At 43.2% G+C, this 25,041-nt stretch overlaps 1 protein-coding gene across 1 annotated transcript in view; it reads left to right on the top strand.

Moving 5' to 3' along the window:
- Nucleotides 1–25,041, top strand: part of ITPR3 (inositol 1,4,5-trisphosphate receptor type 3) — a 580,258-nt gene that overhangs the window by 456,809 nt on the left and 98,408 nt on the right. Inside the window, exons 44-46 of the mRNA XM_073575604.1 lie at nucleotides 13,381–13,476; nucleotides 15,339–15,440; nucleotides 24,695–24,778. Coding sequence (XP_073431705.1) covers nucleotides 13,381–13,476; nucleotides 15,339–15,440; nucleotides 24,695–24,778 — 282 coding nt within the window. The remainder of the gene's footprint in view (nucleotides 1–13,380; nucleotides 13,477–15,338; nucleotides 15,441–24,694; nucleotides 24,779–25,041) is intronic.

Genomic DNA, 25,041 nt, shown 5'->3' with positions numbered 1-25,041 from the left:
TCAGACGGTGTTAGGCCCAGTATGGATTGCACGTGATTGCACAAAGGTTAGAAAGGGTACCGTATCCCCGGATAACATGTATGGATAGCGTACACATTCAAAATATATGTCTCAGGAGGCAGGCTCAGACGGTGTTAGGCCCAGTATGGATTGCACGTGATTGCACAAAGGTTAGAAAGGGTACCGTATCCCCGGATAACATGTATGGATAGCGTACACATTCAAAATATATGTCTCAGGAGGCAGGCTCAGACGGTGTTAGGCCCAGTATGGATTGCACGTGATTGCACAAAGGTTAGAAAGGGTACCGTATCCCCGGATAACATGTATGGATAGCGTACACATTCAAAATATATGTCTCAGGAGGCAGGCTCAGACGGTGTTAGGCCCAGTATGGATTGCACGTGATTGCACAAAGGTTAGAAAGGGTACCGTATCCCCGGATAACATGTATGGATAGCGTACACATTCAAAATATATGTCTCAGGAGGCAGGCTCAGACGGTGTCAGGCCCAGTATGGATTGCACGTGATTGCACAAAGGTTAGAAAGGGTACCGTATCCCCGGATAACATGTATGGATAGCGTACACATTCAAAATATATGTCTCAGGAGGCAGGCTCAGACGGTGTCAGGCACAGTATGGATTTGACGGCCCAGATTACACAGCGGAGGAGCAGGGAGAAGTAAAGATTGCAAATGCTGGGGCCCTGCCCAAGCAAGGGGGGCCCACTCGTGGGCGTCGGTACTGGCACTGGGCCCCTCATAGTACAGCGGTGTGTCTGACGGCGGGTGTGCACCACCACCGTCAGAGACACTTGATTGCACTATGAGGGACCCTGTGCCAGTGCCCGCGCCCAAGAGTCGGCCTACCCACCTGTCCAGGGCAACGGCACTCGCACGGTGTCGTGCGCTAGGTGGTGACCCCGGCCATGGGGGGGGGCAGCACAGATAGGGAGTTTTAGAAAGTGGCATATGTTGATGTTGGACATTCAGCTGATGCAAAAGGCAAAATAGGTCAAGTCCCAGGAAGAGGTGGACCAAAGCAAGCCATTTTTCTGTCACCCTATGTGTCATCAGGGGAAGGTGGGACAAAATCCTTGGAAACCCATGCATGGTTCATTTTAATGAAGGTTAGATCATCCACATTTTGGGTTGACAGACGGGTCCTTTTTTCTGTCAGGATTGATCCAGCTGCACTGAAGACTCTTTCCGATAGCACACTTGCAGCTGGGCAAGCGAGCTCCTGTAAGTCATATTGTGCCAATTCAGGCCAGGTGTCCAGTTTAGCGGCCCAATAGTCAAAGGGGAATGACCTGTGTGGGAGAACATCGATATGGGAGGAAAAGTAGTTTGTAACCATGGTTGACAACTGCTGTCTCCTGTCACTTTCCATCGATGCAGTATTACCAGTTGTGTGAGCGGTATTTGAAAAATCAGTCCACAGCATTGTCATGAAACCCCTGTCTCCAACGCCACTTCTGCTGTGTGCACCACGAAAACCTCTGCCAAGCTGCCCCCGGCCCGTACGAGAACCATCACCGCTGCTGTGTGCTGGGAATGCCTCAAGCAACCGATTTACCAGAGTTGCTTGTTTATTAGCCAATATTAGGTCAAGGTTCTCCTGTGGCATGATGTTTTGTAATTTGCCTTTATAGCGTGGATCCAGGATGCTGGCCAACCAGTAGTCGTCATCGTTCATCATTTTGGCAATGCGGGGGTCCCTTTTTAGGATCCGCAAGGCATAATCTGACATGTGGGCCAATGTTCCCGGTGTCAATGATGCACTGCGAGTGCTGGTTGGAGGAGCACTTTCTGGCAAATCCACATCCCTCCAGTCACGCACAAACCCTGTACCAGACCTTGCCACGCCAACATTTTCACTTGCCCCACGAGATGCATCCTCCTCCCCTAAGTAATCATCCCCATCATCATTCTCCTCCTCCTCTTCTTCCTCCACCTCGTCCAGGAGAGGTCCCTGAGCAGACAATGGCTGAATGTCATCAAGGATTCCCTCCTCCTCTTCCTCCTCATCAACATTGGCTGCAGACGCCTGCTCCTTAAGGTGCGTCAAAGTTTGCATGAGCAGACGCATAAGTGGGATGCTCATGCTTAGGATGGCGTCGTCTGCGCTTACCAGCCGTGTGCATTCCTCAAAACACTGAAGGACTTTACAGAGGTCTTTCAGCTTCGACCACTGCACACCTGTCAACTCCATGTCTGCTCTCAAAGTGCCTGGCCGTGTATCCTCCCACAAATGCATTATGGCCTGCCTCTGCTCGCACAGCCGCTCCACCATGTGCAGGGTGGAGTTCCACCTTGTTGCAATGTCGATAATGAGGCGGTGGTTGGGAAGGTGGAGCAATCGCTGCAGCTTCTGCATACGAACGGAGTGTACAGGCGACCGGCGGATGTGCGCGCACAGTCTTCGCACCTTCTGGAGCAGGGCTGTTAACTCCGGATAATTTTTGAGCAAGCACTGCACCACCAGGTTCAAGGTGTGAGCCAAGCAAGGTATGTGGCTGAGTTTTGAAAGGGCTATGGCTGCCACAAAATTACGGCCGTTATCACTAACTACCTTGCCTGCCTCAAGATGTACACTGCCCAGCCATGACTCAGTTTGTCGCTTCAAGTACTCGGCCCAAACACATCATCTGCAACACAGCCTGCTGACGCTTTCCACTAGCTGCTCGATAGGGGGACACATCGTGTGCAACAGTGGCAGCTGCAGATGGAGTGCTCGTACGACTGCGCTCTGTGGACGAGCTTTCGCTTCTGGAGGAGGAGGAGGGTGGAACGCCTACAGCCAACTGTTTCCTATACCGTGGGCTAGGCAGCACTGTCCCACCACCGCTGTCCCCTGTGGACCCTGCATCCACCACATTAACCCAGTGCGCAGTGATGGACACATAACGGCCCTGGCCATGCCGACTGGACCATGCATCAGTTGTGAGGTGCACCTTTCCGCTCACTGACTGCTTGAGTGCATGGACAATGCGGTCTTTCACATGATGATGGAGGGCTGGGATGGCTTTGCGAGAGAAGAAGTGGCGACTGGGTAGGTCATAGCGTGGTACTGCATAGGCCATGAGTTCGCGGAAAGCTGTGCTTTCCACCAACCGAAAGGGCATCATCTCAAACGAGATTAGTTTGGCAATGTGGGCGTTCAAACCCAGTGTACGCGGATGAGAGACTGAGTACTTTCTTGACCTACTCATAGTGTCTGGGAGGGTGAGCTGGACTTGAGAGCTGCATATGGTGGAAGTAGCGGTGGACAGGGCGGACTGAGAGAGGGTTGATGATGGTGATGGAGTTGGTGTTCTTTCTGATGGCCTAGAATCAGTCTTTCGTTGATATAACAGTGGGATTCCCCGACTGCTGTGGCCTTGCAACGACACCTCAACATTTGCTGCTGTGCTAACCGGTGGGCTTACAGTGGGGGAAACAATGTAGCGTTGATGACTACCTTCGTTGTGATCAGTTGCACATGTGGCACTTGAGGTTTGGTGTTGTGTCCACGCTTGCAAGTGCATGCTGGTTAAATGTCTAAGCATGCAACTGGTATTCAAATTTTTCAGATTTTTCCCTCGGCTAAAGGTCTTTGCGCACTTCTTACAGATAACCTTGGCCTGATCATGAGGATTTTGTTCAAAAAAGTGCCACACTGCACTCTTCCTACTTTGGCAGACATTTTGCGGCCTAGCACGCTGTGATCTTTTGACCCTCTGGACAAGCTGTCCAGCAACTCTTTTGATGTTTGGAACCTGTCTTTGGAGTGCTCCGGGCCTGCCAGATAACAGCTGTTGCGATGTCGATGTCTGCTGTGGATGCTCCTCATCTGAGCTATTGGAAGCAGCACCCTCTTCCCTCAATGGATGCCAATCTGGGTCAACAACTGGGTCATCCATCACCTCCTCTTCTATGTCATGTGCACCTTCCTCTGTGTCACCGTGTATGGTGGTATAGTGTGCGGGAAGGGGCACCTGAGTCTCATCAGGGTCAGAATCTGGCTCTGTACACTGCGAGGACAATGTAGTGCTCTGAGTGAATGTACCAGCAGAATCATCCATCAGCGGCTGTGCATCAGTGCACTCCATGTCAGATTCATCTTGGCCTGGGTAATTCACCATTTCACTTGATAATCCAGGCATGGTATGTGAAAACAGCTCCATGGAGTAATCAGTAGTATGGCCTGCGTCATCCTTCAATCTTGGTTGGGGTGAAGGACACAAGGAAAGGTGTGGTTCATGAACATGAGCCTCCAATGACGACTCAGTGCTTTTACTTTTTACAACTGAAGAAGAGGAGGCGATAGAGCTGGAGGCTGAGTCAGCAATGTAAGACAAAACTTTTTCCTGATGCTCTGGCTTTAAAAGCGGTTTGCCAACTCCTAGAAAACTAAGCGTTCGAGGCCTTATGTAGCGAGACGATGACGCAGGCTCAACACCTCCTGCATTCGGTCCTATTTTGCTCTTGCCACTACCATCAGATCCACCACCAACACCATCATTACCAGCTGCCAACCCCCGCCCAATTCCACGGCCTCTTCCACCAGCCTTCCTCATTTTTGGTAGAAATGTAGACAAAATCCAACAAACTATATAGTATGTAAAACAAGGTACAAGGTGTCTATAGGACAGGGGAGATTTTAAATTTCTGCACACACTTTTGGACACTGGACACTTTTGGATTGTGTGAGGCCCACTGATATCTGAGCGCTATGTGACAGGCTCGATGGCACAGCTGTGACCTAAGTGACTAGAGAATAAGTGAGATTTTGAATCTCTGCACACACTTTTGGACACTGGACACTTTTGGATTGTGTGAGGCCCAATGAATATCTGAGCGCTATGTGACAGGCTCGATGGCACAGCTGTGACCTAAGTGACTAGAGGATAAGTGAGAGTTTGAATCTCTGCACACACTTTTGGACACTGGACACTTTTGGATTGTGTGAGGCCCAATGAATATCTGAGCGCTATGTGACAGGCTCGATGGCACAGCTGTGACCTAAGTTACTAGAGGATAAGTGAGAGTTTGAATCTCTGCACACACTTTTTTACACTGGACACTTTTGGATTGTGTGAGGCCCAATGAATATCTGAGCGCTATGTGACAGGCTCGATGGCACAGCTGTGACATAAGTGACTAGAGGATAAGTGAGAGTTTGAATCTCTGCACACACTTTTGGACACTGGACACTTTTGGATTGTGTGAGGCCCAATGAATATCTGAGCGCTATGTGACAGGCTCGATGGCACAGCTGTGACCTAAGTGACTAGAGGATAAGTGAGAGTTTGAATCTCTGCACACACTTTTGGACACTGGACACTTTTGGATTGTGTGAGGCCCAATGAATATCTGAGCGCTATGTGACAGGCTCGATGGCACAGCTGTGACCTAAGTGACTAGAGGATAAGTGAGAGTTTGAATCTCTGCACACACTTTTGGACACTGGACACTTTTGGATTGTGTGAGGCCCAATGAATATCTGAGCGCTATGTGACAGGCTCGATGGCACAGCTGTGACCTAAGTGACTAGAGGATAAGTGAGAGTTTGAATCTCTGCACACACTTTTGGACACTGGACACTTTTGGATTGTGTGAGGCCCAATGAATATCTGAGCGCTATGTGACAGGCTCGATGGCACAGCTGTGACCTAAGTGACTAGAGGATAAGTGTGAGTTTGAATCTCTGCACACACTTTTGGACACTGGACACTTTTGGATTGTGTGAGGCCCAATGAATATCTGAGCGCTATGTGACAGGCTCGATGGCACAGCTGTGACCTAAGTGACTAGAGGATAAGTGAGAGTTTGAATCTCTGCACACACTTTTGGACACTGGACACTTTTGGATTGTGTGAGGCCCAATGAATATCTGAGCGCTATGTGACAGGCTCGATGGCACAGCTGTGACCTAAGTGACTAGAGGATAAGTGAGAGTTTGAATCTCTGCACACACTTTTGGACACTGGACACTTTTGGATTGTGTGAGGCCCAATGAATATCTGAGCGCTATGTGACAGGCTCGATGGCACAGCTGTGACCTAAGTGACTAGAGGATAAGTGAGAGTTTGAATCTCTGCACACACTTTTGGACACTGGACACTTTTGGATTGTGTGAGGCCCAATGAATATCTGAGCGCTATGTGACAGGCTCGATGGCACAGCTGTGACCTAAGTGACTAGAGGATAAGTGAGAGTTTGAATCTCTGCACACACTTTTGGACACTGGACACTTTTGGATTGTGTGAGGCCCAATGAATATCTGAGCGCTATTTGACAGGCTCGATGGCACAGCTGTGACCTAAGTGACTAGAGGATAAGTGAGAGTTTGAATCTCTGCACACACTTTTGGACACTGGACACTTTTGGATTGTGTGAGGCCCAATGAATATCTGAGCGCTATGTGACAGGCTCGATGGCACAGCTGTGACCTAAGTGACTAGAGGATAAGTGAGAGTTTGAATCTCTGCACACACTTTTGGACACTGGACACTTTTGGATTGTGTGAGGCCCAATGAATATCTGAGCGCTATGTGACAGGCTCGATGGCACAGCTGTGACCAAAGTGACTAGAGGATAAGTGAGATTGGATTGCTTTTAAAAAAGCAGTTTGCGGAGCAGTGGGTAAACAGCAATGCCAGCCTGTCAGGAAGCCTTAGAAGGCAGCCCAACAACCAACACCACTGATACACCACTATATAGCCTCCCCTTGCACTGCACACACAGTGACTGGTGTGTTGTGCAGGCCAAATCGCTAGCAGCAGAAGCAGTTTTTTGGTCTTCTTCCCTGCCTAACGCTCTCCCTACAGAATCAGCAGCAACCTCTCCCTATGCTAAGATCGGCAGAAGTATGATGGCGGTCGGCGTGCACGCCCTTTTATACCCCCTGTGACGCCCACCAAAGCAAGCCAATCACTTGCATGCCCTTCTGAAAGATGGTGGTGACCCGTGCCTATGTCATCACGTTGCCCACAGTGTCCGTGGATCCTGATTGGCTGAAAAAGAGCGCAAAACAAACTTTTGAAACGCGACTTTGGCGCGTAAGTCGCCGACCTCGTGGCTGACCTCATCCTAGGGTCAGGTTTCGTTTCATGAAACCCGACTTTGCCAAAAGTCGGCGACTTTTGAATTTTTTCGACCCGTTTCGCTCAACTCTAGTGCTGACATGATTGTACATCGGCAAGGGAGAATCCTAAAAGTGTGCAGTACATTCGTTGTGAGAATTCAGAAGCTGCAATGTCAGGACTCAGCTCTGCAGGTTCCAGTACTCATCACATGGACACTTCACTCATATGCGATTTTCATAGTTATGGTCATGTGACAACGAGCTTCTCTTCCTGCTTCTCTCAGGTTTTTACTGAACATTGAGAGCATATGGTATACACACCTATATGTCATACAGAGCTATATTGCATACAGAGGTATATGGCATACAGAGGTATATGGTATACACATCTGTATAGTATACAGAGCTATATGACATACAGAGCTATATGGCATAAAGAGCTATATGGCACACAGAGGTATATGGCATAAAGAGCTATATGGCATACAGAGGTATATGGCATACAGAGCTATAGGGTATACAGAGGTATATGGCATACACAGCTGTATGGTATACAGAGCTATATGGAATAAAGAGCTATATGACATACAGAGCTATATGGTATACACAGCTATATGGTATACAGAGGTATATGGCATACAGAGCTATATGGTATACAGAGCTATATGGCATACAGAGGTATATGGCATACAGAGCTATAGGGTATATAGAGGTATATGGCATACAGAGGTATATGGCATACAGAGCTATATGGTATACACATCTGTATGGTATACCGAGCTACAGTGGGGAAAAAAAGTATTTAGTCAGTCAGCAATAGTGCAAGTTCCACCACTTAAAAAGATGAGAGACGTCTGTAATTTACATCATAGGTAGACCTCAACTATGGGAGGCAAACTGAGAAAAAAAAATCCAGAAAATCACATTGTCTGTTTTTTTTTCATTTTATTTGCATATTATGGTGGAAAATAAGTATTTGGTCAGAAACAAAATTTCATCTCAATACTTTGTGATATATCCTTTGTTGGCAATGACAGAGGTCAAACGTTTTCTGTAAGTCTTCACAAGGTTGCCACACACTGTTGTTGGTATGTTGGCCCATTCCTCCATGCAGATCTCCTCTAGAGCAGTGATGTTTTTGGCTTTTCGCTTGGCAACACGGACTTTCAACTCCCTCCAAAGGTTTTCTATAGGGTTGAGATCTGGAGACTGGCTAGGCCACTCCAGGACCTTGAAATGCTTCTTACGAAGCCACTCCTTCGTTGCCCTGGCGGTGTGCTTTGGATCATTGGCATGTTGAAAGACCCAGCCACGTTTCATCTTCAATGCCCTTGCTGATGGAAGGAGGTTTGCACTCAAAATCTCACGATACATGGCCCCATTCATTCTTTCATGTACCCGGATCAGTCGTCCTGGCCCCTTTGCAGAGAAACAGCCCCAAAGCATGATGTTTCCACCACCATGCTTTACAGTAGGTATGGTGTTTGATGGATGCAACTCAGTATTCTTTTTCCTCCAAACACGACAAGTTGTGTTTCTACCAAACAGTTCCAGTTTGGTTTCATCAGACCATAGGACATTCTCCCAAAACTCCTCTGGATCATCCAAATGCTCTCTAGCAAACTTCAGACGGGCCCGGACATGTACAGGCTTAAGCAGTGGGACACGTCTGGCACTGCAGGATCTGAGTCCATGGTGGCGTAGTGTGTTACTTATGGTAGGCCTTGTTACATTGGTCCCAGCTCTCTGCAGTTCATTCACTAGGTCCCCCGCGTGGTTCTGGGATTTTTGCTCACCGTTCTTGTGATCATTCTGACCCCACGGGGTGGGATTTTGCGTGGAGCACCAGATCGAGGGAGATTATCAGTGGTCTTGTATGTCTTCCATTTTCTAATTATTGCTCCCACAGTTGATTTCTTCACTCCTAGCTGGTTGGCTATTGCAGATTCAGTCTTCCCAGCCTGGTGCAGGGCTACAATTTTGTTTCTGGTGTCCTTTGACAGCTCTTTGGTCTTCACCATAGTGGAGTTTGGAGTCAGACTGTTTGAGGGTGTGCACAGGTGTCTTTTTATTCTGATAACAAGTTTAAACAGGTGCCATTACTACAGGTAATGAGTGGAGGAAAGAGGAGACTCTTAAAGAAGAAGTTACAGGTCTGTGAGAGCCAGAAATCTTGATTGCTTGTTTCTGACCAAATACTTATTTTCCACCATAATATGCAAATAAAATGAAAAAAAAACAGACAATGTGATTTTCTGGATTTTTTTTTCTCAGTTTGCCTCCCATAGTTGAGGTCTACCTATGATGTAAATTACAGACGCCTCTCATCTTTTTAAGTGGTGGAACTTGCACTATTGCTGACTGACTAAATACTTTTTTTCCCCACTGTATATGGAATAAAGAGCTATATGACAAAAAGAGCTATGTGACAGAGCTATATGATATACACAGCTATTTGGTATACAGAGCTATATGGCATACAGAGGTATATGGCATACAGAGGTATAGTGTATACAGAGCTATATGGAATACACAAATATATGGCATACAGAGATATGGTATACAGAGCTATATGGAATAAAGAGCTATATGACATGCACAGCTTTATAGTATACACATCTCTATGGTTTACAGAGCTATATGGTTTACACAGCTATATGGCATACAGAGCTATATGGCATACACAGCTATATGGTATACAGAGCTGTATAGTATAAAGAGCTATATGGCATACAGAGCTATATGGTATACAGAGGTATATGGCATACAGAGCTATATGGTATACAGAGCTATATGGTATATAGAGGCATATGGTATACAGAGCTATATCGCATAAACAGCTGTAGGTCATACACAGCTATATGGTATACAGAGCTATATGGAATAAAGAGCTATATGGCATACAGAGCTATATGGTATACAGAGGTACATGGCACACAGAAGTATATGGCTTACAAAGCTATATGGTATACAGAGCTATAGGGTATATAGAGGTATATGGCATACATAGCTATATGGTATACAGAGGTATATGGCATACAGAGCTATATGGAATAATGAGCTATATGGCATAATCAGCTATAGGGCATACACAGCTATATGGCATACACAGCTATATGGTATACAGAGCTATATGGCATACACAGCTATATGGTATACAGAGCTATAGGGTATACAGAGCTATATTGTATATAGAGGTATATGGCATGCAGAGCTATATGGTATACACAGCTATATGGTATACAGAGCTATATGGTATACAGAGTTGTATGGTATATAGAGCTATATGGCATGCACAGCTATATGGTATACAGAGCTATAGCGTATATAGAGGTATATGGTATACAGAGTTATAGGGTATATAGAGGTATATGCCATACAGAGCTATATGGTATATAGAGGTGTATGGCATACAGAGCTACATGTATATGGTGTACAGAGCTGTATGGTATACACAGCTATATGGTATACAGAGCTGTATGGTAAATAGTGCTACAGTTGTGGCCAAAAGTATTGACACCCCTGCAATTTTGTAAGATAATACTCAGTTTCTTCCTGAAAATGATTGCAAACACAAATTCTTTGGTATTATTATCTTCATTTAATTTTTCTTAAATGAAAAAGCACAAAAAGAATTGTCCTAAATCCAAATTGGATATAATTCCACACCAAACATAAAAAAGAGGGTGGACAAAAGTATTGGCACTGTTCGAAAAATCATGTGATGCTTCTCTAATTTGTATAATTAACAGCACCTGTAACTTACCTGAGGCACCTAACAGGTGTTGGCAATAACTAAATCACACTTGCAGCCAGCTGACATGGATTAAAGTTGACTCTAACTCTGTCCTGTGTCCTTGTGTGTACCACATTAAGCATGGAGAAAAGAAAGAAGACCAAAGAACTGTCTGAGGACTTGAGAAACCAAATTGTGAGGAAGCATGAGCAATCTCAAGGCTACAAGTCCATCTCCAAAGACCTGAATGTTCCTGTGTCTGCCGTGCGCAGTGTCATCAAGAAGTTTAAAGCCCATGGCACTGTGGCTAACCTCCCTAGATGTGGGCAGAAAAGAAAAATTGACAAGAGATTTCAACTCAAGATTGTGCGGATGTTGGATAAAGAACCTCGACTAACATCCAAACAAGTTCAAGCTGCCCTGCAGTCCGAGGGTACAACAGTGTCAACCCGTACGATCCGTCGGCGTCTGAATGAAAAGGGACTGTATGGTAGGAGACTCAGGAAGACCCCACTTCTTACCCCGAGACATAAAAAAGCCAGGCTGGAGTTTGCCAAAACTTACCTGAAAAAGCCTAAAACGTTTTGGAAGAATGTTCTCTGGTCAGATGAGACAAAAGTAGAGCTTTTTGGGTAAAGGCATCAACATAGAGTTTACAGGAGAAAAAAAGAGGCATTCAAAGAAAAAAACACGGTCCCTACAGTCAAACATGGCGGAGGTTCCGTGATGTTTTGGGGTTGCTTTGCTGCCTCTGGCACTGGAATGCTTGACCGTGTGCATGGCATTATGAAGTCTGAAGACTACCAACAAATTTTGCAGCATAATGTAGGGCCCAGTGTGAGAAAGCTGGGTCTCCCTCAGAGGTCATGGGTCTTCCAGCAGGCCAAAGACCCAAAACACACTTCAAAAAGCACTAGAAAATGGTTTGAGAGAAAGCACTGGAGACTTCTAAGGTGGCCAGCAATGAGTCCAGACCTGAATCCCTTAGAACACCTGTGGAGAGATCTAAAAATGGCAGTTTGGAGAAGGGACCCTTCTAATATCAGGGACCTGGAGCAGTTTGCCAAAGAAGAATGGTCTAAAATTCCAGCAGAGCATTGTAAGAAACTCATTGATGGTTACCGGAAGCGGTTGGTCGCAGTTATTTTGGCTAAAGGTTGTGCAACCACGTATTAGGCTGAGGGTGCCAATACTTTTGTCTGGACCATTTTTGGAGTTTTGTGTGAAATGATCAATGTTTTGCTTTTTGCTTCGTTCTCTTTTGTGTTTTTTCATTTAAGACAAATTAAATGAAGATAATAATACCAAAGAATTTGTGATTGCAATCATTTTCAGGAAGAAACTGAGTATTATCTGACAGAATTGCAGGGGTGTCAATACCTTTGGCCACAACTGTATGTAATTGCAATGCCTGTATAGTCTTTTGTCAGGAAAATAGTCTCAATTGCTTAGTAATACCATTTTTTGAGGTTTGTCCACATGGTGGTACTCTTCTGTTGCAACGTTAGGATGCATGCTTGGAACAGCAGTATCGCAGGGCATATTCCACTTATAATAAAAATGCCACCTTACTTTACATAGATTTATAGGCAAAGAACAACATCCATTATTTCTGTTCTGGTTAGGGTAATCGATTTGTTATCCATTTAGTTTGCCTTGTGCTTAATGTATGAGAATTTGAATGATATTCATTTCAGAATGAAATCATGGATTTGTTGGTGTTTTGTGGTCTTCGTAAATATGTGCAAAACAAAAGCCCTTGAAAATAACCAACAGAGAGTCTGCAAGTCATTTTTAGTCTTAAAGACCAAATAGGGCTCTTATTAAAGATTTATATTTTTAAGGCTATTTTGTAGCAGGATGAATAATGCACGAGAAACAAATGAATGGCTTGTGTAGAATGCCTGTGTATTCTACTGCCCAATCTACTGCTCTCCCTAAAAAGGTGCTTTTACGCTGAGCACATTGTAGCCTATGGGGTACTGAGCCACTTTATATAGGTGGGAGATATTTGCTATTGAAACATCATTAAACAATGATCCATTGTTTCCTCGGCTGTTTTGCTGTATAGTCAGAACCACGTATGACCGACACATTGTATAGGTTATCAGTATCAGATCGCCGAGTTCCAGCACCCTACTGACCTACTGATCACTTGTTAGAAGCTCTGGCAGTGGACAGAACAGAGATGCAGAAAAGCACATATTCTCCGAAGGGTAGGTCATCAGTATCTGGCCATTTGAAATGTGTTGGTGCAGTAAAACCTATAGAAACTAAATCTAATGGTTAACAGACAGTCATTTCACTGTCTCCTTCATACACTGTATAGGAAATAGTCAATAGAAAAATGAAAAAAAGTTTGGTCTCTTGGAAGAATAGGAGGAGAAATGAAAATTCAAAAATGAAAAATTGTCTACCTGCAAGGGGTTAATAAACCTATCAGTCCTTCCTCATGCTTTCATATAGTCCTGGGACTTCTCCATACCTTCCAATACTCTTAATGTCAATAGAGGATTAGCCCATATATTAAATCTTCTTTGTGTTTGATACCTACCTTCCACTACTTACAGGACAACGCATCAAAGCTGCTTTTAGGTCTCATGGAAAGTCGTCATGACAGTGAAAATGCAGAAAGAATTCTTCTGAGTTTGCGACCCCAGGAACTGGTAGGCATCTCTTCATGATATATTATTTGCAGGTCAAAAACTCTCTTCATTTAGATGTGTTGAAAAACACGGCTATGTTGCAGCTAAAATACAGCTACGGTATACCTGATGTAGATGGCACAAGACCACAGTGCCCAATGATTAGCTGCAGTGGTCACATGCTGCAGTCAGGTCACCAAAGTTGGGGGTGAGCAGGAGAAGCCGTGCTAGAGCAGCAGGTGGCGAGGGGCTAAATAAGGCTATTTTTTATTTATAGATAGAGCCAGTCTGATGAGCAAAAAATATTGGAAGCCTGCAAAACCCTTTTAAACATGATGTAGTTAGATCTCCTTCTGCCAACTCATCGATGCCACATAATGCGATTGTGCGGTGTCAATGATTTCCTATAGATGCCGAACCCTATAGAAGCCTCCCAGGTCTGCAATCTGTGCTTTACTCTGGCAAGAATAATGCGCTGCAGTACAGAGCTATTCCAGCATACTATTAAATTATTGATCACGTGTCAAGTAATGCAAAGAAAAAGATGCTTTACTATGTAAAAAAAATAGCTAGTCATAAGAAAGCGCATGTGATTGGTATTGCTGCAACTATCATACCGTAACACGAATGTTTTATTCATCCATCATGATGAAATAATGAAACCATTAATAATCCATCATGATGAAAAATAACAACAATGGAGAAATAAAGTTAATGTTCATGTAAAATATAAGCCCTTACACAGCACCTTTAGTGGAATAAAAATATTATGGCTCTCAGAATATGGTGACTTTGAAAAATATATTTTTATATATATATTTTTTTTTTTTCAAAAGTAGCATTGCAGAAAAAATATATACATTTGACATTGCTGTGATAGTAAAGAATGAAATTAACATGTCATACAAGTATGCGTAACAATGAAACCCCAAAAATGTATTGGGAATTGCTTTTTTTTCCCCTTCACTAACATAAAATGGTGTTATTAGAAACTAATACTTGTATGCAAAAAAAAAAAAACTTAAAGGTAACCTAACAGCAGACACATTGGCAGTATAATTTCAGCCATGTATGTTTGACTTTACGGGCCGATTTTGCGGCCCCAATAGATTCCTATGGGGTGTAAAATCGGCCAGCAAAAATTCCACTGTGCGCTGTGTACCGTACGGCCGTGGGGGCCATATTTGCTGCCATGATAAAAGATCGAGCTTGCTCGATCTTTTTCACGGCGTACGGACACGGCCCCCATTGAAAAACAATGGGGCCGCAAAAACAAGTGGAAGTTTGTTTTTGCGGCGCACTGTGACTTCGGATTTTGCGTACCGCCTTTTTTTTTTACAATACTATTTCCACAAAAAAACTGGCCGCAAAAAATGCGGTAAGTGTAAAACCAGCCTTACTTGTCTCTCCACGGAAAATAGCACTAGACCTTAAAATGTTATCTTATTAATTATTACTATTAATAATAAATAATTTTGATGATAAATATCACCCTTTTTTCTTATCATTTGTATCTATTATTATTTTTTGCTGTAATGTATTTTTGGTTTTGTAATAACTTGCCCTATTTTACATAAAAATACTGGATTGTGAAATGAATATCCTTTTCTATCCCTGCCTAAATCTAGTACCTGTGTATTGCACCTACAGTAGCTCATCAAAATAGGACACGCTGCATTGACATTGTTCTGCAGTGAGTCATCGGTAGTGAAAGTGCATGGTTATGTATAACATGATAAAGGTAATATATGCTATTTCTAGAAGTGCTAGCTTAGCACTATATAAAGCCCAGCAACAAGGGTAGAAATAAAAGATGCATTTAAGTCCCGATCTAAATGTATCCTAAGCAATATGAAGATTTACAGTTCAGATGTTTTAATTAGGTGGATGTTATCAAGAAAGCTTATTATCAAGAAGATGAAGGCGACAGCTCGGATGTGTCCCCACGTGAAGTTGGACATAACATTTACATACTTGCTTTGCAGGTCAGGTTTTTTTCTATTTTGTGTTCTTACCGTGTAATTGCTATGGTAGTAGTACATTTCTATACATTGGTTATTGAATTAAATTACCACCAAGTAATAGTGAAATAAATGCCTATGTGATATTATGTCGTCCTTTTGCTTTGAGTAATGTAAAGCTTGCTACATACTGTCAGCACTCATACAGGAACACATTCACACATGGTAACACAAAGTTCACAAGTTATTCACAAACTTATTGGAGGATAAGACGAGAGTGGCGCAATGCATTGTTCTAAGCAGTGTCCCAGCACTGTTATTTCATCAGCAAAATATCAGACATGTGTTATGTAAATAGGACTTTTTGGGCTATGTTTCTTTCTTTTTAAAAATGGATTCCCTAGAGCTTGATAGAGGTGCATCTGATTTGAAGTGCCCTCAAGGAAAATCAGGCACAGGCAGCAACCCCATCGAAGAAAGTCATGGCATGAGAAGGAGAACATTTCATGGTCTCTTTATTAAAGCGAGACTTAAATATTGCAAAATTTGTACACAGTTCAGCAGAAAGAACAACAATTTCTCTGTCTCCTGTTCTCCACTTCACTTTTTCAGGCATTGCTTTTCTCGCTCGATACCTCTTATGTTTACTAATGTTTTCTTGGCCTCATCATTGCTGCTTCTATAGCGGAATCATGCTTCTGCTCTGTGTCATAGGCCTACTCGCACCTGATCCCTCAATCCTTACCGTAGCGTGAGAGACGTCACTCAGTCTCTTAGGGCTTCACGGGCATGGAGTGCCACACTCAGCACCAATCACCTTGTTACTCCTTCACAACACACAGGTAATGCATTACTAACACCCTCAGGCTGCGTTCACACGTTGCGTTTTTTTTGCGTTTTCGCGGAGGTTTTTAAAGCGCGTTTTTGCCATGAAAACGCAAAAAAAAGCATCCATGCAAACCTATGGGATTCCGCAATGCTGTGCTAATGCTGCGGAGTTTTCTGTGGCGGAATCACATCGCGGAAAAAAACGCAGCATGCTCATTAATTTAGCGGAATCACGGCGATTCCGTCCACATAGGAATGCATTGTTCTGCTTACTTTCCGCATGTGGCTGTGCCCACCATGCGAAAAGTAAGCAGAACATGTGCGGACGGTACCCACGGTCCGGAGGAGAGGAGACTGTCCTCCGGGCTGTGGGTACCATATCCCTGTAAAAAATAGAATACAAAATTGTGTTATATTCATCTTCCGGCGTCCCGCGCAGCCTTCCCGATGCTCCCGCCAACTCCTGTTCCCAGTAATGTCTTGCGGCAAGGACCTGTGATGAAGTAGCTGTCTCGCGAGATTGCTACAGTATCGCGAGACCGCTTCGTCATCAAAGGTTTCGCAAGGCATTTCTGGGAATGGGAGCATCGCGATGATCGGGAACGCTGCGCGGGATGTTGGAAGGTGAGAAAAACACCATTTTTTTTTTATTATTATTTTTAACATTAGATCTTTTTACTACTGATGCTGCATAGGCAGCCTCAATAGTAAAAGTTGGTCACACGTGTCAAACACTATGTTTGATGAGTGTGACCAACCTGTCAATCAGTTCTCCAAGCAATGCTACAGATCGCTTGGAAAACGCTAGCATTTTGCAAGCTAATTATGCTTGCAAATCGCTAGTTTTTCTGCGGGAAAATCGCGTGAATTTAAAATGCGGTTTTCTCGTGGAATGGAATTCTGGAATTTTCCCACGGTAACTTCCGCGGGAATTCCGTAACGTGTGCACATAGCCTAATGGGTAAAAATTTCATTGTTCAACCTAGGAAAATTGTCCAATTGGCAATGGGCCATTCCTGTATTTGTCCTAATTACTGCCCACACATATGCCATAAGAACCGAAGAAGAAAAAAGGATTTCCAGCACTTCCATCCATAAAATCTATCTTTTTATTAGAAATTCAATTAAAAACAGTAGGATCCGTGATGAGGATGCATTTCTGGCATACACTGTGCTCTTAGCTATAGGAAACTGAGCTTCATCGGCAGGAATTGGCAACCATTCATCAACATTGATACAATATTGTCGCTTTTTTCTACATATGCCATAAGTGCAACTAGTGAAAGTTATTAACACATGAAATAGCAACATGAAGAAAACATCAATAAAACATTTATTGGGGCAAGATGGCCCAACAATAATAACACATACTGTATCTTGTAACGGAAGTTTTCTACAGTCATATTCTATCCTGTTAGTCTTGTCGTCCCTCTTATAGTTTCTACCACTACATATAACAGACTAATAAATTAATCTGCATAGACTGTGTTTTTATTGGCATTTGCACCAGCTGCATGGTAATGAAGTGGAAGGATTGGGTCGAGTAGACAGCATATGGCGTATTGTTAGCGGTTTGTCACACTGCACTGCGTGACCTCTATGTTGTTGTTTTTGTCAGTTTCCCCTGCAACCTTCCATGTTGTAATGATGCACATAATGGTTGCTGTGTGTCCCAAGTAAAACAGTTCATTCTCCCAGTGTCTGTCTGAGTGCTGATGATTCAGCTGAAATCTGACATTTTGGAAAAGGTTACAGGCTTAGCTTCAGAGTGAAACAGGAAGAGCAAAGTACAGCACAGCTTGATGAACAGACTGAAGGAGTCTTCCAGAAGTTCTTGCGTCCTGATTACATGTAAGAATCTCAGTAGATGCGTACGAAGGAGTGAAGTAAAATGGCCTGCAGCTCAGAGCTTAAATTTATAGTGGACAAACTGAATAATAACAGTTAACAGCTATGAAAGTTTAAAGTGGAAATATTATTATCCAGAGATGACTTGTGAGAGGTTATTGTTACAGCGAGACCATAGATTAATCAGGAATGGAACAAGAAAAACAGACAGGCAGGAGCCACTGCTGGCTCATTAGTGATCCATGTAAGACATGGGGACAATGCTAAAGGCTTGGTGAATGCACTGCAAAAGCTGCATTTGTGATCTAGTTTGAACTGTAAGATGTTCCAGATAAGGAGAATTAAAAAAAGAGGAAGGTATGCAGGAGCAATGAACTGACCTCAAAAGTTGTTGTGCAATTTGTCCTGAGTATGCTGATACCCCATATGCCACTGTTTGGGCACATGGCAGAGCTTTGAAGGGAAGGAGCGCCGTTTGACTTTTTCAACGCAGAATTGGCTGGAATTGAGGTCAGACGCCATGTTCCATTTAGAGAGCACCTGATGTGCCCAAACAGTGGAAACCTCCCCAATTCTAACGCTAACCCTAACCCCAACACACCCCTAACCCTAGCCCTAACTCTAGCCCTAATGGGAAAATGGAAATAATGGAAAAAAAATACGTTTTTTTTTATTTTATTATGTTTCCCTAACTAAGGGGGTGATAAAGGGGGGTTTGATTTACTATTTATAGCGGGTTTTTATGTTTGGCAGCTGTCACACGCAGTTTGTGTACTGTCAATGGAAAATGGGATCATAAAAATGGTTGCCCCTGATGCAAAATCTGCATATTTTCTTGGCTGAGAGGCCACTGGGGCTGCACTTGTGGCATCCTGAATACAACAAGAAAAAAAATGGAGAAGAGGGGTTGGACTAGGAAATGACCTCATAGGAGCTTTTTTTTTTACCCAACTTTATTTGTGCTCATAAACGCTTAGAAAAAACGCTTCAAAATCCGCATGCGTTTTTCCTGGCAAGGGGGTGCGGATTTGCTGAGGAAAAATCTGCTTCAATTCTGCAACATGGGCACATAGCCTAAGTGATCAGGCAACTACATCTGTGGGTGAGGACATAAAAGATAGTCATGTTACAGGCACATTGCAATGCAGTTTACCTGACTCATACAGTGCTCTGATTAACGCACTAAAACAAGGCATGAGACAAGCCTGAGACTAGCATTAGTAAAGCTCAGTCTAATAGATGAGTTTCAAAAAAGAAATAAACTTGTGTAGGTCTCTATGGAAAGTGACAGTGGAATTAATCTTAGCGATGTATACAAGGTCACACAAGAATTAAACCATAGCATGTTTCAGATGCCACATATGGAAAGGAGAACAAAGAAACAATTTAAAAAGGAACTAAACAGAAGGCCAAAGCTACTATTTCAGACCCACGTGCAAAAATTGGAGTGGCATCTTTAAAGTGACAAATAGGAATCATGCATTACAAGATTGGTGCAGATGTGTAGCCACATTTGTAAATGCTTTTTATAGTATAGAAAAGCTTTGATTCTGCACTTAAAAAAGTAACTGCAGTTTTTTACATGCATTTTTTTATTCTCCACATAGAAGTCTCCAGAGAAAAATAAAGCACAAAATCCGCACAGTTCAGCAGCATGTTTAGATTCACAGGGGGCACAGTTTTCATGAAATCACATTCACTTTGCTTAGACAGGTAAGCACAGCAAAATTTCTGTGCCAAAAAAAAGCAGCAGAAACATGCAGCATTTATGCTACATGTGGACACGATCGAAATGTCTAAGTAAAGTGGATATGATTTCATGCAAACGCCGTTATTTGCTGATTTGTGATGTTTATTATTTTTTAAAAAGGCAAATTAAAATTGACATTATTGTAATTTGTTTTTCATTATTTTTTAATAATTTTATAGGAAGAAAAAAATCTATGTTATTCTCCCTCTAGAATATAGAGACATAAAAATACACTGCCATGTACAGATGTATCTCTGTGTAATCTGTCTGTGGAGACAGTGTGTGATACAGATCAAGTATACAAAATTCTCCCAGTAACATCACCAGAGTCTGTGGCTCAATAGCTTTAGCTCCTGTCTGTAATGTTGAAGGTTGTGGATTTGAGACCTGGGAGACTCAAAAAAAGAGAAACTTACATTTTTGTAGTTGCTTTTTATTATTTTAATAGCTTTATTCTAACAAAAAAAATCTGACTTTTTATTCACCTCAGTATACAAAAACAAATAAGTACACTGCTGTATACAATGTACATACAGTGGGGAAAAAAAGTATTTAGTCAGTCAGCAATAGTGCAAGTTCCACCACTTAAAAAGATGAGAGACGTCTGTAATTTACATCATAGGTAGACCTCAACTATGGGAGACAAACTGAGAAAAAAAAATCCAGAAAATCACATTGTCTGTTTTTTTTTCATTTTATTTGCATATTATGGTGGAAAATAAGTATTTGGTCAGAAACAAAATTTCATCTCAATACTTTGTGATATATCCTTTGTTGGCAATGACAGAGGTCAAACGTTTTCTGTAAGTCTTCACAAGGTTGCCACACACTGTTGTTGGTATGTTGGCCCATTCCTCCATGCAGATCTCCTCTAGAGCAGTGATGTTTTTGGCTTTTCGCTTGGCAAAACGGACTTTCAACTCCCTCCAAAGGTTTTCTATAGGGTTGAGATCTGGAGACTGGCTAGGCCACTCCAGGACCTTGAAATGCTTCTTACGAAGCCACTCCTTCGTTGCCCTGGCGGTGTGCTTTGGATCATTGTCATGTTGAAAGACCCAGCCACGTTTCATCTTCAATGCCCTTGCTGATGGAAGGAGGTTTGCACTCAAAATCTCACGATACATGGCCCCATTCATTCTTTCATGTACCCGGATCAGTCGTCCTGGCCCCTTTGCAGAGAAACAGCCCCAAAGCATGATGTTTCCACCACCATGCTTTACAGTAGGTATGGTGTTTGATGGATGCAACTCAGTATTCTTTTTCCTCCAAACACGACAAGTTGTGTTTCTACCAAACAGTTCCAGTTTGGTTTCATCAGACCATAGGACATTCTCCCAAAACTCCTCTGGATCATCCAAATGCTCTCTAGCAAACTTCAGACGGGCCCGGACATGTACAGGCTTAAGCAGTGGGACACGTTTGGCACTGCAGGATCTGAGTCCATGGTGGCATAGTGTGTTACTTATGGTAGGCCTTGTTACATTGGTCCCAGCTCTCTGCAGTTCATTCACTAGGTCCCCCTGCGTGGTTCTGGGATTTTTGCTCACCGTTCTTGTGATCATTCTGACCCCACGGGGTGGGATTTTGCGTGGGGCACCAGATCGAGGGAGATTATCAGTGGTCTTGTATGTCTTCCATTTTCTAATTATTGCTCCCACAGTTGATTTCTTCACTCCAAGCTGGTTGGCTATTGCAGATTCAGTCTTCCCAGCCTGGTGCAGGGCTACAATTTTGTTTCTGGTGTCCTTTGACAGCTCCTTGGTCTTCACCATAGTGGAGTTTGGAGTCAGATTGTTTGAGGGTGTGCACAGGTGTCTTTTTATACTGAAAACAAGTTTAAACAGGTGCCATTACTACAGGTAATGAGTGGAGGAAAGAGGAGACTCTTAAAGAAGAAGTTACAGGTCTGTGAGAGCCAGAAATCTTGATTGCTTGTTTCTGACCAAATACTTATTTTCCACCATAATATGCAAATAAAATGAAAAAAAAACAGACAATGTGATTTTCTGGATTTTTTTTTCTCAGTTTGTCTCCCATAGTTGAGGTCTACCTATGATGTAAATTACAGACGCCTCTCATCTTTTTAAGTGGTGGAACTTGCACTATTGCTGACTGACTAAATACTTTTTTTCCCCACTGTATATAATTTGCTTCAGGGTTAACTGCTTGCAGTAGATCTCAAGATTACCAAATTCTCCTATTTTTGTCATTATGGGCTGTGGCTCTTTGCTAAAGCTGCTGCCTGAGAATATGGACAGGAGTTTGAGTCCCGGGGAGAACCAATCACAGGAGAAGAAGTGTGAATGTTATAATTTAATTTACGTCAGTATAGAGAGATGTAAATAAAGTCCGTGGAGCCTCATTTAAGAGTCTCAAACACGGGATTAGCCAGATCTTCCTCCAGGGAAGGACCCAGCCAAGGGGTGGCCTTTTAAGTCAATATCCAGCTCTTTACGAGTTTACAGATATGACAAGGGAAATACCAAGGCCAGGTATCCATCCACAGACAGCTGTTTCGAGGTGTTGCCCCTCATCAGTGTGGAGTAGGATTCTGGATAGGTGGGAGCAATGCCTAGTAGACCAACATCACAAAACAATCGCTGACCTCAGGGAAACCAGTCAAAGAAAACACTGCGGCAGCCAGCAAAGGCACTCAATCAGTGAAATCCTAGGTGCAATGTTCCCTGGGAAATACGAATATGCAAATAAAGTCCGTGGAGCCTCATTTAAGAGTCTCAAACACGGGACTAGCCAGATCTTCCTCCAGGGAAGGACCCAGCCAAGGGGTGGCTCCTTTTGGAAACCACCATTACCACCATATTAAGTGGCCCTTTAAGTCAATATCCAGCTCTTTACGAGTTTACAGATATGACAAGGGAAATACCAAGGCCAGTTATCCATCTACAGACAGCTGTTTCGGGGTGTTGCCCTTCATCAGTGTGGAGTAGGATTCTGGCTAGGTGGGAGCAATGCCTAGTAGACCAACATCACGAAACAATCACTGACCTCAGGGAGACCAGTCAAAGAATACACTGCGGCAACCGGCAGTGTTTTCTTTGACTGGTCTCCCTGAGGTCAGTGATTGTTTCGTAGAATAGAGAGATGTGGCACTGCCCCCCTCGAGGATGACGAGCTACTACAGAGCAATAAAGACATAAGAGAGAGATGACAAATACCGGGACAAAGCCCGGACGTGGCGGGACTGAGCCCTCAAATCGTCAACGTTACTCAATTCCACTTTAGAAAATCCCACGCTTACGTATTGTGTTTCATGGAGCCGCGCTTGCAGTCTTGATTGGGTAGCCGTGCATCTTCTGTGATGACTCTCATCAGTGAAGCTGGGTACTACACACAGCTTTAGTGCGCTCATGCGGGGAGCCGCCCGTCACGGCGCATGTGCGGATCTATGATACACACTGCACAAGCGCGGGATTTTTAAAAGCGGATTTGAATGACATTAATGCAACCATTGAATATCATTCAAATTGTGAGGGTGACGACAACCGTGACTACATGACATGAAGCACACCCCTATGACTAAACGAGCAGGTACTATCTAACTATATAAAGTGTTTTTACACATGATTAGACCGCCGTTTTTAATGAAAAAATGTGTTAGTGATGCACATTATATCACTAACAATGCCCTGGATACAGTTTACATGCTAAAAAGGACATGACAAGTTCCCTTTAAGAAATTGTAAAAATGGAACAGAAAAATTATGTTCTAGTGTCCACTTGTCCAAATTCTATGAATGCTGCATTAAATTTAAGGCTACAGGGGCACTTCTTTCTAAATAAAGTTAAGGGCCTGTCACACTAAGCGATATCGCTAGCAATATCGCTGTAACGTCACTGGTTTTTGTGACGTAGCAGCGATATTGCTAGCGATATCGCTATGTCTAATACTTACCTCCGACCGGCTCCCCGCTGATTATCACTGATCACGCGAGAACGTCCTGGACCGTTTCTCGTTGTCAGCTTCCTGCTGGGCTTCCTGTGGCGCCGACGAGCGACGCGTGGACGTGGGCGGGAGGACGTCAGGATCACCTCGTCTGACAGGTAAGTGGCGACCCCCAACCCCTGCTATGTCGCTAGTGAGATCTGCCTGTGTGGCAGCTCACTAGCGACCACTTAGCGATGCACCAGCGATCCTGACCGTGTCATATCGCTGGTTGGGATCGCTGGTGCATCGCTAAGTGTGACAGTACCTTTAAACCACAGCTTCAAAACCGCTTGTCCTAACACACAGTGACATCTAGTCCAATTAAATTGCCTATCCCTGGAGGCAAAAGGTATATATTGACAAACCCCTAAACAAACAGTTACTATTACCATCAGTGTCCTGAATGATAATGTGATGAATAAACAGAAAAGAAAAGTGACAGTGATCAGACTACTTCTGAACATATGAATGATGTCAGCACAAGCCCAAACACTACAAATGAGATACAACCAAACCCAGGTGTAGAACCAATGAGTTCAACAAGAAAAAACAAAGGACAATTTCTATAAATCCTATCAACCTTATTCGAACGGTAAGATGCTGCATTTTTTCCTTGGTAAAAATACAAAGCAAAAACTCAGTGGGGACTTAACCTAAGGGCTTAAGCATACAGCAGAATTACACATATCCGTTGTAGGGACCAATACTTAGAATTGCTTCAAGTTTCAAAGAGAATCCACACAAAGGGTATTTTTTTTCAATTATTCTGCGACCATTCATACAGCAGTGCATGAGCCCTAAAACTGAGTATGCTTTTGAGAGAATGCAGGTAATATGCAGAATTGTGTTGTACTTTCTTTATGAAGAGAATGTTATGAAATGTTGTGTTTTAATATTTTCTTGCAGCTGGCACGTCACAACAGGCATCTACAGCCTCTTTTGAAACCTATCCATAGGATACAAGAGGAAGAGGAGAGTATCTCTACTATGGTAATATTCACTCTACTTGTCTGTCATATCGTTAAATTAAATGAGTAAACCAATTATTATGAGGTTTACTCAGATGATGTCTTTACATTTTCATCCACTGGCCTTACACGCCGCTATTTCACAGCTACTTTTATCTTGCTGTTCATCTCTAAATACACGTGTTATAATACCAGACAGTGACGTTCAGTAGATACAATTTTCCTTGCAGATCTGAGTGTTAAATATAATACGTTCATTCAACTTAAATTATGAGTCAGTCCAAG

This window comes from Dendrobates tinctorius, unplaced genomic scaffold (genome assembly GCF_039654945.1).
Source record: "Dendrobates tinctorius isolate UK_male_01 unplaced genomic scaffold, ASM3965494v1 ptg000045l, whole genome shotgun sequence".
Taxonomy (NCBI): domain Eukaryota; kingdom Metazoa; phylum Chordata; class Amphibia; order Anura; family Dendrobatidae; genus Dendrobates; species Dendrobates tinctorius.
The sequence above is the reverse complement of the archived record's forward strand: the minus strand, read 5'-3'. Positions and strand labels throughout refer to the sequence as shown.